This window comes from Oenanthe melanoleuca, chromosome 4A (genome assembly GCF_029582105.1).
Source record: "Oenanthe melanoleuca isolate GR-GAL-2019-014 chromosome 4A, OMel1.0, whole genome shotgun sequence".
Lineage (NCBI taxonomy): Eukaryota > Metazoa > Chordata > Aves > Passeriformes > Muscicapidae > Oenanthe > Oenanthe melanoleuca.
In genome coordinates, this window is record NC_079338.1 from 258,381 (window position 1) to 272,812 (window position 14,432).

At 56.6% G+C, this 14,432-nt stretch overlaps 1 protein-coding gene across 1 annotated transcript in view; it reads left to right on the plus strand.

Moving 5' to 3' along the window:
• The window catches only part of MID2 (midline 2), a 44,444-nt gene that overhangs the window by 11,422 nt on the left and 18,590 nt on the right, over positions 1–14,432 (plus strand). Inside the window, exon 2 of the mRNA XM_056491037.1 lies at positions 222–940. Coding sequence (XP_056347012.1) covers positions 278–940 — 663 coding nt within the window. The 5' untranslated portion in view covers positions 222–277. The remainder of the gene's footprint in view (positions 1–221; positions 941–14,432) is intronic.

Here is a 14,432-nt window from a genome sequence, read left to right on the forward strand (position 1 = left end):
GGTGCTGGGGTGACCTGCAGAGGCTCTCAGGGTGCTGGGGTGATGCGCACAGGCTGTCAGGGTGCTGGGGTGACCTGCACAGGCTGTGAAGGTGACCTGCAGAGGCTCTCAGGGTGCTGGGGTGATGTGCACAGGCTCTCAGGGTGCTGGGGTGACCTGTCCAGCCCCAGGGAGCAGCCCACAGCCCCGCTGCCCCCTCACCCGCGCTCTGCTCCCCGCAGGCTCCTCACCCCCGTGCCCGGCTCTCCGCGCAGGATCGGGGCTGCGCTCGCTGAAGATGGAAACGCTGGAGTCGGAGCTGACCTGCCCAATCTGCCTGGAGCTGTTCGAGGACCCGCTGCTGCTGCCGTGCGCGCACAGCCTGTGCTTCAGCTGCGCGCACCGCATCCTGCTGTCCGGCTGCTCCGGGGACGGCCTGGAGCCCGCGGCCTTCCAGTGCCCCACCTGCCGCCATGCCATCCCCCTCAGCCCGCGCGGCCTGGAGGGGCTGCGCCGCAACGTGACCCTGCAGAACATCATCGACCGCTTCCAGAAGGCGTCGCTGAGCGGGCCCGGCTCGCCGAGCGAGAGCCGGCGCCCCGCGGGCCGCGGCCCCGCCATGTCGGGGGGCGAGCGGCACCCCGAGCGCGTCCCCTGCCAGTTCTGCGAGCAGGAGCCGCCCCGCGACGCCGTCAAGACGTGCGTGACCTGCGAGGTGTCGTACTGCGAGCGCTGCCTGCGCGCCACGCACCCCAACAAGAAGCCCTTCACCAGCCACCGGCTGCTGGAGCCCGTGCCCGACGCGCAGCTGCGCGGCCTGGCCTGCCTGGAGCACGAGGGCGAGCGCGTCAGCATGTACTGCCTCAGCGACGAGCAGCTCATCTGCGCCCTCTGCAAGCTCGTGGGCCGCCACCGCGAGCACCAGGTGGCCTCGCTCAGCGAGCGCTTCGACAAGCTCAAGGTGAGGGGGAGCCGCGGGGCCTGCGGTGGGGGAGCCGTGGGGTCTGGGGTCAGTGTGGGGTGGGAGGTGGGCTGTGGGGAATCATCAGGGCTGATCCAGAGCTGGGGCTGCAGGGGATCATCAGTGCTGAAACAGAACTGGGCCTGCAGGGGATCGGTGTGGAGTGGGAGCTGGGACTGCAGGGGATCAGTGCTGATCCAGAGCTGAGGCTGCAGGGAATCATCAGTGCTGAAACAGAGAACTCAGCCCTGATCCAGGGCTGGGGGCTGCAGGAAATCAGGGCTGATCCAGGGCTGAGACTGCAGGGAATCATCAGTGCTGAAACAGAGAACTCAGCCCTGATCCAGGCCTGGGGGCTGCAGGAAATCAGGGCTGATCCAGGGCTGGGGCTGCAGGGAATCATCAGTGCTGAAACAGAGAACTCAGCCCTGATCCAGGGCTGGGGGCTGCAGGAAATCAGGGCTGATCCAGGGCTGGGGCTGCAGGGAATCAGTCCTGATTTGGGAACTGAGATTACAAGGAGCCAGTCCTGATTTGGGGGCTGAGGCTGCAAGGAATCAGTCCAGATCTGGGAGCTGAAATTTTAGGGAATCAGTCCTGATTTGGGAGCTGGGCTTGTAGGGAATCATCCTGATTTGGGAGCTGAGGCTGCAGGGAATCAGTGCTGATCCAGAGCACTCAGTCCTGATCCAGAGCTGGGGCTGCAGGGAACCAGTCCTGATCCGGAGGAGTCAGTGCTGATCCAGAGCACTCAGTGCTGATTTGGGAGCTGAGGTTACAGGGAATCATCCTGATTTGGGGGCTGAGGCTGCAGGGAACCAGTGCTGATTTGGGAGCTGAGATTACACGGAGTCATCCTGATTTGGGGGCTGAGGCTCCTGATTTGAGAGCTGCAGGGACTGTGGTCTGAACCTGAGTGGATGGTGTTTGACCTGTGTGAAGTTTGAAATCCCTCTCTGCCCCCCGTGCATTCTGAATGAGCCTGCAAACACCTCTCATTCCTTTATTAAATGGGGGAAGTGCAGCAGGTGCCAGCTGAGGTCACACTGGCTGTGGCAGCACTCGTGTTCCCATTAGAGCCCTGCTCACGCCTGTCTCAGCTGCTGCTCCTCTGGCCTTTCTCTCTTCATGTTCCAGCTCACTCTGCCCCAGAAGTGCTTTTCTGGGATCTCTGACCTGTTCATGTTTAGAACAAAACCCTCTCTCTGCTCTCATGTATTTTGAGGGCAGGAGGAATACTTCAGTGCTCCACAAAAGGACAGAACACTTGGGTATTTTTGTGCAGACCAGATTATTTTTTTTCCTCCTTGTTTTTAAACGAGCTGGTGCCTGGAAGGAAATCTTCCTAGATGTCGAGTTTCCTGGGCTGGTTCCCACCTCCCTGACTGCAAACTCTGCTGGAGCTGCCCAGTGCTGGGACTGAACACCCTGATGGCACCAGGAGTGGGGTGGGAGCTCCTGGCTGTGTTTTCCTTCTGCTCCAGCCACCAGGTTTGGCTTTGGGTTCGTGCTCTGCCTGCCCAGCTCCCACCTCCTCATCCTCACCTAGGCTTGCCTGCTGTGCAGAGCTGTGCCAGCAGCCCTGTCCCTGCTCCAGGACATTCTTTTTCCATGAGGAAATGTCTCAATTAGCAAATTGGAAACCCTGGAAAGCAGTGACCGTGTGTGTTTGCGTGCAATGAAACCTGGGCAGAGAAGTGAAAACCCTGGAATATTCCTGCCTGCTCCAGCCAGGCAGGTCCATCTGAGGAGGCCTAGCAGCTTGCCAGAACTCTTCTTTTCCCTTTTCAGTAAGTCTGAGGTGATTCTGGCCGTGGAGGGCAGGGCCAGTGCTTGCTTTGGCATCTTGTGCCACCTCCTCGTGTGGTGTCAGTCCCAGCTCCGACCCCCCTGTGCTCCCTGGCAGGGATGAAAATCCTTCCACGTACCTGAAATGCCTGAACTCCTTCAATCTGGGGTTCCAGTGGCTGCCATGGGCCCAGGGCAGGGCTCTGTCCCTCTGTCCCTCTTTCCCTGCTGAGCTGGGGCTGCTCCCAGAGCCCACAGTGCTCACAGGCAGCAGATGAATTAATCCCTGGCTTTGATCCCGCATCTTGAGCGGGCTGGGAACGCCTTTCAAATTAGATTTGTTTTTGATGGAAAATTGGGTTTTTGAAGTGAGTAACTTCCTGTTGTCAGAAGGGCTGTGCTTTCCACAGAAATCTTTGGTGGGGAAGTTTTTTTTGTTTCTTCAGAAGAGCTGAGTGCCTGGAACTGGGCTGGTGTGTGCAAGTGAGAAGCCTCCTCCCAGTGCTCCCCTTTCTCCCGAGCTGGTTTTACATCTGAAGCCTCCAGCAGCCTGGCTTCCCTGGGGATGCTGTGCAGTGATCCATGCACTCTGCACTGCACACCTCCAGATGTTCCAGGAGCCATCTTTAATCCCTTTGATGGGTTTATTTTGTGCAGCTCCTTTTGTTTATGTCATGAATGACAATTCCAGCGTGAGCAGAGCTCTGGTTTGAGAGGGAGCACACGGTGCCAGGCAGGATGGGGCAGAGTGCTGGAGTGTGCCTCAGCAGCTGGGGTGGCAGGGTGCATGTGTGGCACTCTGTTTTTCCCTGGGCAGGTTCATGCCCAGGAGCTCTCACAGCTGGGGTGGCAGGGTGCATGTGTGGCACTCTGTTTTTCCCTGGGCAGGTTCATGCCCAGGAGCTCTCACAGCTGGGGTGGCAGGGTGCATGTGTGGCACTCTGTTTTACCCTGTACAGGTTCATGCCCAGGAGCTCTCACAGCTGGGGTGGCAGGGTGCATGTGTGGCACTCTGTTTTACCCTGGGCAGGTTCATGCTCAGGGTTTCCAGTGCAGGTGCTGTTCCGTGGCTCTGTGACACTCTGCTGGGAGCAGCCTGGGCACATCTGCCTGGCCCTGCCCCTTGTCCCTCTCTCTGGGCTCAGCAGGGTGCAGCTGCTGAGCACAGCCTGTGGCAGAAGTTGTCTGCTGGCTCAGCTCGCCAACATTAAAGGTGAAATTAAAACTCTGTGTAGATTAAGAGCAAAACTAACAGCCTGACCTAGATAGAGCCAGTGCCCAGGACAGCAGGGCTTTATCTGCCCAGTGAGATCTCAGCCAATTATAAATTCAGATTGCTGGCAAGTTGTAATTAGCATGCTGTGTGTGGTGCTGGGTCCTGGCAGGGCTGGGGGTGCAACAGGAGCAGCAGAGCTCAGCAGCTCCTCCATCCCTCCCTCCCTCCATCCCTCCATCTCTCCATCCCTCCATCCCTGGCTGCTGGAGGGAGTGTTTGAGGAGAGCATTCTGCATTAATTACTGGCTGCTGTCAGAGCTCTGTGAGCTCTGCTCCCTGTAAGGAGCCAGAGAAGGGGCAGCTCTGAGGAGGCTTTTCCTTTGCTGCTGCTGAGCTGCTGCAGATTGACAGGCTGGAAATAGAGCAAAGGAAGAGAAGAGTGGTGTTTGTACCATTCCTATCCTCTCTCTGCTGGAGAGGGAGCCAGGTGGGATCCCAGGCTGTGTCCCCTGCCAGGGAGGGAGAGCAGGCTCAGCAGAGCTCCTGTGCTGCAGAGTGCAGAGCTGGCAGTGCCCCCAGGGCTTTGGGCAGTGCTGGGCGAGGGGAGCCCCCAGCCCCAGGGGGGGATTGCTCCCCTGGGAGCTGTGGTGCATCCCAGCAGTGCAGGGAGAGCCAGGCTGCTGTGGCCCTGCTTGCTGCCCTGCCATGGCTCTCAGCAGCTCTGCTGCCTGTGTGTGTCTGTTTTTCACACCAGGAGGAGTCAGCTGAGGACAAGGGCTGCAGTTGTGGCTGCTGAGACTCCCACACAGCAGATGGGGGCTGTTCCAGCAGGAGCAGCTCAGTGCTCAGCCCTGAGCCAGGGATGCTCTGGCTGCTCTGTTCCCAGCAGGGAGGGGTGCAGCCCCAGCCAGGCTGACTCTGGGCTGCTGGGGGGACCCCAGCAGGGGACACGTGTCCCCCCAGTGCCTCAGCTGGGCAGGCAGGGGGGCTCTGGGGACCCCCAGCTCAGCCAGGGGCTCCTGCCCAGCTCTGGGTGGTTTTAGGGTTTTTAGCTGGGTACCCAGTGACCTCCCTGAGCAGGGCACTGTGCTGCACACCAGTGTCCCCATCCTGTCCCTCAGTGCCCCAGCACCCAGAGCAGCATCCCCATCCCTGCTCAGATGTTGGTTGGTTTTGGGGCACAGGGGCCAGGAGCCAGCACTGAGCACTGGCAGCTTTGATAATTTGCTTTGCATCCCAGAAATCTTCTTTTCTGAGTGAGTTTTCCTTTTTTTTCCTTCACTAATAACTAAGCTATTATGGATATTGAGACAGCAGAGCTGCAGAACTGCTTTGATTGGATTAATCTCTCACTTTTTCCAAACCTACATCCACATCCAAGAGAATTTCAGTATTGCTATCTCAAGAGCAGCTTGAGCTGGGAAATGAAAGCACAGAACTGAAAATCCCAATGTTTGGGATGGGCCTGGGGGGTTCATACCAGCCTTTGTGTCCTGGGAGGTGGCAGAGCCTGGGTTCAGTCTGGGCTCTCTGGGGACAGGGAAGGTTTGCAGATGGGTTCTGGTTAAATGGCAGCTTCTGGATCCAAGTGCCTGTGTTTGTGCTTACCTGTGTGCAGGTGTGTTACCTGTGTGCAGGTGTGTTACCTGTGTGCAGTGTGTGCTACCTGTGTGCAGGTGTGTTACCTGTGTGCAGGTGTGTTACCTGTGTGCAGTGTGTGCTACCTGTGTGCAGTGTGTGTTACCTGTGTGCAGGTGTGTTACCTGTGTGCAGTGTGTGTTACCTCTGTGCAGGTGTGTTACCTGTGTGCAGTGTGTGTTACCTGTGTGCAGTGTGTGTTACCTGTGTGCAGGTGTGTTACCTGTCTGTTGTCCTGCCTTGCAGGAGACCCTCCTGCCCTGAGGGGCTGTGCAGGGTCTGAGTCCATCCCTCCCTAGCAGTGGCTGCATTTTGCTGCATTTTCTCTTTTATTTGGGTTTCTGCTCTGGGCATCCTCATCCAGGGGAAATAAAATCCAGTTTTGCTTTAAAGACATTCACAGCCAGCAGTCTGGGAGGGCACAGCCCTGCCTGGGGGGGTGGGCTGAGCCTGCCTGGCACGGGGGGCACGGGGCTGGGGGCCCTTGCAGCCCCTGCAGGGTGGGAAGTGAGGAGCAGCAGTGCTGTCCCTGTCCTGGCATTCCCCCATTCCCAGAGCAGCCACAGCTCTGCTGCTCCTGCCCTGAGTTGTTAATATTCAGGATATATTGCACTTGGGCACAATGAATATTCAGGAGTGGCAGTGAGCTGATGCTGCTGGGCTCTGGGGGGACTCTGCCCCTCCTCAGGCTCTGCTCTGTGGTTCCTCCCTGGAAAACAGGTCCCAGCCACACTCAGGGGCTCTGAGTGGTTTGGTTTGCAGTTGAGTGTCAGATGAATTTCTCAGCAGGCCCCAGACCTTGCTCTGTGATACTGAATATTGCTATTATTATCACATTAGCCTGTGAAACACCTGACAGGTGTAATTAAGTGATTTTACCTTGACATCTGACGTGTTATTTTTTTTAAAAACCACAGTTTTGAATATCCAGTTGGAGCAGTTGGATGTGCCTTTTGTAGAAATCAATATGCAGTGCAGCACACTTGCTGATAAATCCCCCTGTGTCGGGGTGGGGATGGATGTGGGGGGCCCTGGGAAGGAGCAGGGGGGTTCCTTACCTGCCTTAGGCTGGTCCCTCAGAGTCCCACTCCTGCTCTGTGCTCCCAGGGCTGGGGAACCCTCCCCACGTGCTGTGGGGCTGGGCACAGACAGACAGACAGACAGACTGACAGACTCTGCTCCCCGTGGCACCTGCACCTTGCACTTGACCCCAAAGTTCTTTTCCACCCAGAGGATCCTGTGAGCAGCACAGACCAGCCCACCTGGGTTTGATCTCTGTCAGCCAGCAGGCAGAGCAGGGGCGTGTCCCCAAAATTCCTGAGCTGCCTTCCAGGTGGGCAAGTTCCTGCAGCTCTGGGGCTGCTTGGGAGCCTGTGGCTGGGAGCAGCTGGAGAATCTTGTCCTGCACACCTGGAGCAGCTGGAGACCCTGTCCTGCACATCTGGAGCAGCTGGAGACCCTGTCCTGCACACTTGGAGCAGCTGGGCAGGGATCTGTCCTGCACATCTGGAGCAGCTGGAGGGCCCTGTCCTGCACACCTGGGGCAGAGGGGCAGGGATCTGTCCTGCACACCTGGGGCAGATGGGCAGCCCTGTACTGCAGGTGTCCTGCCTGGGAGCTGCAGGGCTGGCTGTTCACACAGGTGTGCCCTGTGGGGCAGGGATCATGTCCTTGGCTCTGCTGGGAGGAGCAGGGATGTTCTCAGCCATCCCAGTCTCTGTGCCATGGACTGGGCATTTCCTGCTCCTTGCCTTCACCTGCTGGGTTTGGGGGAGGATTTTGCAGTGCCCAGCAGTGTTCCTGGTTGGGAAATCACCCTTGGCTCTGGCCCAGCTCTGTGGGGCTGCACCAAAGGTGCTCCAGGCTGTGCCCCAGGGCTGTGAGCAGCCAGGAGTGGGGTGCCATGTCCCTGCAGGAAACACCTTTTCCTCCTGAGGAGCTGCTGGGTAAATCTGCACCCTGCCATCCCCTCTGAGCATGGGCACTGCAGCTTCTGCAGGGGTTCACATCTGCTGTGGGAGTCTGGGATTTGGGCATTTCAGTGCCCAGACCCATCACAGTGCAGCCAAGCCCTTGTGAGCCAGCTGAGCCCCTGGCTGCTCTCCTGGGCACCTCTGGCTGTGGGTAAGCTCAGCCAATAACAGAAAGGTGTGAGTGGTGTGGGGTGAGCCCAAACCATAACTCCTGACTCCCCCCTTGTTTCCCCAGAAGGATTTTGGGAGCCAGACATCCGGGATCCCACAGAGAACACCAGGGCTGTCTTTGTTTGTTTGTTTTTGTGATGGTGGTGACTGGAGACAAGAGAGCCTGATGGATGAAGCTCTTGTCCTGGCTGGAGCCTGCTGCTCGTGCTGGAGTGATCCATAAAAATCACTGTAATGGAAAACAGGGAGAAAACAGCCCCTTGTTTGGCCTCTGAGGAAGGAGCCGTGTCCTGTGAGCTCCCCCAGCCCTGTGTCCAAGGGCTCAGGGGCAGTGGAGCTGCAGCCTGACAAACCCAAACCTCCTGAGGTGTGTTTGTGAGGCTTCATCCCAGAACAGCTGCCCCTGAGTGTTTCCAGGCTGCCAGAACGGGGCTTTTCCTGGAGAATGGAGTGTGGAACCATTTTTATTGAGGCTGGTGGAGCACTGTGGTTTATGGGGTCTGGCTGTTCCCTGGTGGCATCTGCAGGTTGGGAAGCTCTGAGCCCGTGGTGCAGTCAGGAATGCTGGTGTGTTGGGAGCTGCTGGGCTGGGGAGCCCCAGTGTCCTTCAGCCACAGCTGCTCCAGCTGCACACACTCCTGACATGCAGCAGGAGGGGGGAGATGCCTGGGGAGGGTGTTGGGGGAGCAACTGGAGCAGGGGGTTAGGACTGTGATTTGGGACTGTGATTTGGGACAGTGATTTGGGACTGTGATTTGGGACTGTGATCTGGGACTGTGATCCAGGGTTGTGATTTGGGACTGTGATCTGGGCCTGTGATTTGGGACTGTGATTTGGGCCTGTGATTTGGGCCTGTGATTTGGGACTGTGATTTGGGACTGTGATTTGGGACTGTGACCTAGGTCTGTGATTTGGGACTGTGATTTGGGACTGTGATCCAGGACTGTCATTTGGGACTGTCATTTGGGACTGTCATTTGGGACTGTGATTTGGGACTGTGATCCAGGACTGTGATTTGGGACTGTGATTTGGGACTGTGATTTAGGGCTGTGATTTGGGACTGTGATTTAGGACTGTGATCTAGGACTGTGATCTAGGACTGTGATTTAGGACTGTGATTTAGGAATGCTGTTTGCCACATGAACTGCTGGTTCTGTTTGCAGTGTGCCAGGCCAGAGCAGGTGAGTGGTGTTAAAGAAGGAGATGCAGTGGCAAAGAGCATTTCCCCTGGGAATTCCCTCTCACCTGAGGGGTCACAGCATTTCCCTTGGGAATTCTGTCTCCCTTCCCCTAAGAGCATTTCCCTTGGGAATTCCCTCTCATTTCATTTCCCTTTGGGAATTCCCTCTGATTTCCCTAGGGAATTTCCTCTTATTTCCCTTTGGGAATTCCCTCTCATTATTTCCCCTGGGAATTCCCTCTCATTATTTCCCCTGGGAATTCCCTCTCATCATTTCCCCTGGGATTCTCTCTCCCCCCAGAGGTGCCCATCCCTGCTGGGCTGGCTGCTGCCAGTTCTGGTGCCAGTTCTGGGCTCAGGCAGGAATTTGGTCTCTGTTTGGTGATGCTCCCTCTGGAGACAAAGGCTGTTCTTTATTTCATGTTTTTCTCTGTGTTTCCCTGGGTCAGCTCACCCCACAGCACATCCCCAGCTCTGCCTTTGGGGGTGGCCAGGACCTGCAGTTTGGGGTTCTCCTCCTCCTCCTCTCCATCTCTGAGCCCTGCTGCCCTCACCCTGGAAAAACAGAAATTCTTACCTTGAGCTCATTTTCATCTGGTTTTCCTGATGGAATGAGAGGGAAATTTCTGGTTTCCCTTCCCACACAGTGATAACGTGGCCAGTGGGGAAATAATCTGTATTAAAGCTCAGCCTGGGAAGAGGGTGAAGGAGGTCTCAGGGGTCTGGGGGCTCCATCCCCACCAGGGACCCCAGCCCAGGGCTGGGTCTGCTCAGCTCCTTCCTCCTCCTCCTCCTCCTCCTCTCCACCATCCCTGCTCAAACCCAGCAGTTCTGTTTCATCTGCTGAGCTGTGATTCTGAATTTCACAGTGTTCCTTCTCAGTCCCAGCAGGAAATATGTTCAGGACCAGTTGGGAAACAGAAGGAAAAAAAAAAAAATTACCAGAAGGGTTTTTTTTCTCACTGCTTTGATCTGCATTTATTTATTTATTAATTTATTTATTAGCAGAAAGAGCACAACTCCTCTCCCACAATCTGTTTGCTGCTCACTGGGTATTAGAGAATGACACCAGCTGGGCTGGGAAAAAAACCTTAAAAACGAATAATCCCAAAGGCACATTAGCAATTAAACATGTCACTCCCTGAACTCTGGAGTTTAATCCATTTTCTTCCTGCTTTTTCTCTTCCTTTTTGTTTTTTTTTTTGGGTTTTTGGGGTTTTTTGTTTTGTTTGGTTTTGGGGGGGGGGGTTGGTTTTTTTTTGTTGGTTTTTTGGGTTTTTTGTTGGGTTTTTTTTGTTGTTGTTTTGGGTTTTTTTTGTTTTGGTTTTTTGTTTGTTTGTTTTTTGGTTTTTTGGGGGGTTTTGAGGTTTTTTGGGTTTTGTTTTAGTTTTTGGTTTTTTTGGTTTTGGTTTTGGTTTTTTAGTTTTTGGGGTTTTTTGTTTGTTTTTTGGGGTATTTTTTGTTGGTTTGGTTTGGTTTGGTTTTTTGTTTTTTGGGGTTTTTTTTGGTTTTGGTTTTCATCTAACAGCAAACCTACAGTTTGTTTGTAAAGGCAAAGATATTTTTCCATTCATCAATCAGTGGAATCCATCCCACTGTTTCCTTTATCTCTCAGTGCTGGTTTTATCCACCAGCAGACCCACAGCTCGTTTGTAAAGACAAATCTGACATTCCTCTCAACACCCATTCCAATCCCCAATCCCCATCCCAATATCCATCCTAATCCCAATCCTCATCCCAATATCCATCCCAATCCAATCCCCATCCCAATATCCATCCCAATCCCAATCCAATCCCCATCCCAATCCCCATCCCAATATCCATCCCAATCCAATCCCAATCCAATCCCCATCCCAATATCCATCCCAATCCAATCCCAATCCAATCCCCATCCCAATATCCATCCTAATCCCATCCCAATCCAATCCCAATCCAATCCCCATCCCAATATCCATCCCAATCCAATCCCCATCCCAATATCCATCCTAATATCCATCCCAATATCCATCCCAATCCTCATCCCAATATCCATCCCAATCCCCATCCCAATCCCATCCCAATCCCCATCCCAATATCCATCCCAATCCCAATCCAATCCCAATCCAATCCCCATCCCAATATCCATCCCAATCCCAATCCAATCCCCATCCCAATCCCCATCCCAATATCCATCCCAATCCAATCCCCATCCCAATATCCATCCCAATCCAATCCCCATCCCAATATCCATCCCAATCCAATCCCAATCCAATCCCCATCCCAGTATCCATCCCAATCCAATCCCCATCCCAATCCCCATCCCAATATCCATCCCAATCCCAATCCAATCCCAATATCCATCCCAATCCAATCCCCATCCCAATATCCATCCCAATCCCCATCCCAATATCCATCCCAATCCCATCCCAGTCCCACAGAGGCAGGAGGGGCTGTTCCAGCCCCCCAGGATGGGGTTCCCCGGGGGTTCCCTGGTGTTCCCCGGGGTCCCGTGCTCCCAGCCCAGCTGGGCAGGGCAGGGCAGGGCAGGGGCAGCCCTGCCTGAGCCCCGTTCCTGCTGGGAATGGCTCGGTGGGGCAGGGAGAGCCCGGAGAATGCACTAATCACCGTGACCCTGGGGGTGATTTACATCCCAGTCATGCCCAGTGCATCCTGCGGGCTGAGCCTGTGTCACCCTGGGGCAGGAAGGGATCCCACACGCCGCCAGTGGCATTTACTGCTCAAAAGCTGCTTTTTAACTGCTGTGAAACACCAGGAATTGAGTTGTGATGGGCTGCTCAGAGCCCAGGCTCTGGTGGGAGCAGTGCAGCCCTGCCAGCACATCAACCCCTGGTGTCAGAGGGAACAAAACCTTCCCCCTGGCAAAGGGAGCCCTGAGAAAGATGGGGGGACCGATGGGGGGAGAAAGGAAGAAAAGCAGATTAGATCAGGGTTCAGTGGGTGACCCTCAGGGCTGGGGTCTGCCAGGAGGATCAGCCTGGGAGGGTCACTGACCCTGCTGAGGGCTGAAAGAGCCTTTCAGATGGGGGATGAGCAGGGGAGGGGCTGCAGGAGCAGGGGAGGGGCTGCAGGACAGGATGGGCAGGGAGCAGGCAGGGAGCAGCATTCCTGCAGGATCCTGGCCCAGTCCCTCATTGCAATAACTCAGCATTTGCTGCAGAGGATGGCCCAGGTGTCCTGATGCAGCTGAGCTCCTGTGGGGTGGCCAGGGCTACCAACAGGAGAGGCTGTGATTTTCCTGGATGTGGGAATTCCTGCAGTTCCTTCCACGTGCAGAATTCCTGCAGTTCCTTCCATGTGCAGAATTCCTGCAGTTCCTTCCACGTGCAGAATTCCTGCTGTTCCTTCCATGTGCAGAATTCCTGTTTTTCCTTCTATGTGCAGAATTCCTGTTTTTCTCTCCACATGCAGAATTCTGGTATGTGTGCTATGCTGAGACTTTGGAGAGGAGCTCAAACCTTGACTCAAATCCACTCCAAAGGCCTGGAGAAAAAAACAAACCACCAAAGCAAAGCCACAAGGTGTTTGTTTATGTTGTGGAACTCTTGGGATTTTCCAGGCAGCCTCATGACTCCCTGGGCTCTGACTCACTGGGGTGGAATGGAATCCACCCCAGATGGATGGGCAGGGGGCTCAGAGGCTGCTGCTTGCCCCTCAGAGCCCCTGTCCTGCTGCTGCTCCAGTGCTGGAGGCTCCAGCCTGAGCCAGGGCTGTCCCAGGGAGACAAACAGCTGGATTCTGCTGGGCTCCACAGGAAAACCAACATCTGGATGCTCTTGGTCCATGCTGGACCCTTGTGCATGGCCTGCATGTGTGAGGAGGGGTGACAGTGGCCCTGCCCCCCTGGCAGCCCCCCGAGGGTGGCTCCTGCCCCCCATGCTGCAGGCTCCCCTCTCCTGGCTGTGTCACAGAGCAGATCTTTCCTTCCCAGTGCCCAGGAGAGAAGCAAATCTCTCCTTTAGCAGAAGTGGGTGGTTTCCTGGAGCAGTGAGCTCTGCACTGCCCTGGGTGCAGCTTTAGCAGGTTTGGAGCAGCTCTTGGCACCAGCACCTGCCCAGGGCTCCCTCCCCCGTGTGCTCCCAGTTGTTGTAACTTCTGGAGAATCCTGCCTTGGGCTGGGTTGGCTCCTGCTCCTTCCTGCAGTGGGGCTGCAGCCTGGCAGGGGCAGGGAGCTCGGGGTGCTCCTGGGGTGGTTTTGGGGGTGAGGAGGGCAGCAGGGCTGGGCTGTGCCCTGCCCTGGGGCTCCTGCCAGCAGCAGTGGCTGTGCCCAGCCCCAGGGCAGCACAGCAGCAGGGCTGTTGGCTGCAGGAGGGAGAACCTGCCCAGGCATCTGCCATTGCCCTAGGGCATTGGAGTGTGACCAGCCCAGCACGGCTGGGGGAGCTGGCACTGGGGCTGGCAGCTGGGATGGGCTGGGGGAGCTGGCACTGGGGCTGTGCCAGGGCTGCCAGGAGTGCTTGGGATGGGCTGGGGGAGCCCTGGGCTGGGGCTCAGCCCATCAGAGCCACCCTGGCCGTGCAGGGGGAGCTGCCCTGGCTTGGCAGCCACAGAGCCACTCAGTGCTGGCACTCTGGGACCAAAGGCTTTGCAAGGGCAGGGTCCCCCCACATCTCTGCAGAGTCCTCTCCAGCCCCCCGTGCACTGCAGGGGCAGAAGGGGTCCCCAGGCAGCACCCAGGCTCTGCCCACAGGAGAAGCTCCAAAAATGCTGTTTGTGCCATGGCTTGGTGATGGTCTGGGTGGCTTTGTGGTGGTATAGGCATTTTGTTTACTCTTCCAGAAGCAGAAGAGCAGAGGGATAGAGGCAGAAGGGCTGGGACTCTCTGCTTTCATGGGCACAAGGGGTTAAAGCTTCTCCAGGTTGGTGCATTCCCCCCAGGCTCAGTTTGTACCTGTGCCTCTATCTCAGCATCTGCAGGCAGGTTGGAGCAGTCTCACCTGCCTCACCTGCCTTCACATGAGCACAGAGCCAGGGCTGTGCCCACACCGTGCCCCACGCTGCCAGCCTGGCACTGCTCCCTGCTCCCTGCCCAGGTGTGGGGCTGAGGGAGCCTGGAGCAGCCAGGTGTGTGCAGGGGGCTGGAGCAGCCAGGTGTGTGCAGGGAGCAGCCAGGTGTGTGCAGGGGGCAGCCAGGTGTGTGCAGGGGGTTGGAGCAGCCAGGTGTGTGCAGGGAGAGCCTGGAGCAGCCAGGTGTGTGCAGGGGGCTGGAGCAGCCAGGTGTGTGCAGGGGGCAGCCAGGTGTGTGCAGGGAGCAGCCAGGTGTGTGCAGGGAGAGCTTGGAGCAGCCAGGTGTGTGCAGGGGGCAGCCAGGTGTGTGCAGGGGGATGGAGCAGCCAGGTGTGTGCAGGGAGAGCCTGGAGCAGCCAGGTGTGTGCAGGGGGATGGAGCAGCCAGGTGTGTGCAGGGGGCAGCCAGGTGTGTGCAGGGAGAGCCTGGAGCAGCCAGGTGTGTGCAGGGAGCAGCCAGGTGTGTGCAGGGGGATGGAGCAGCCAGGTGTGTGCAGGGAGCAGCCAGGTGTGTGCAGGGAGA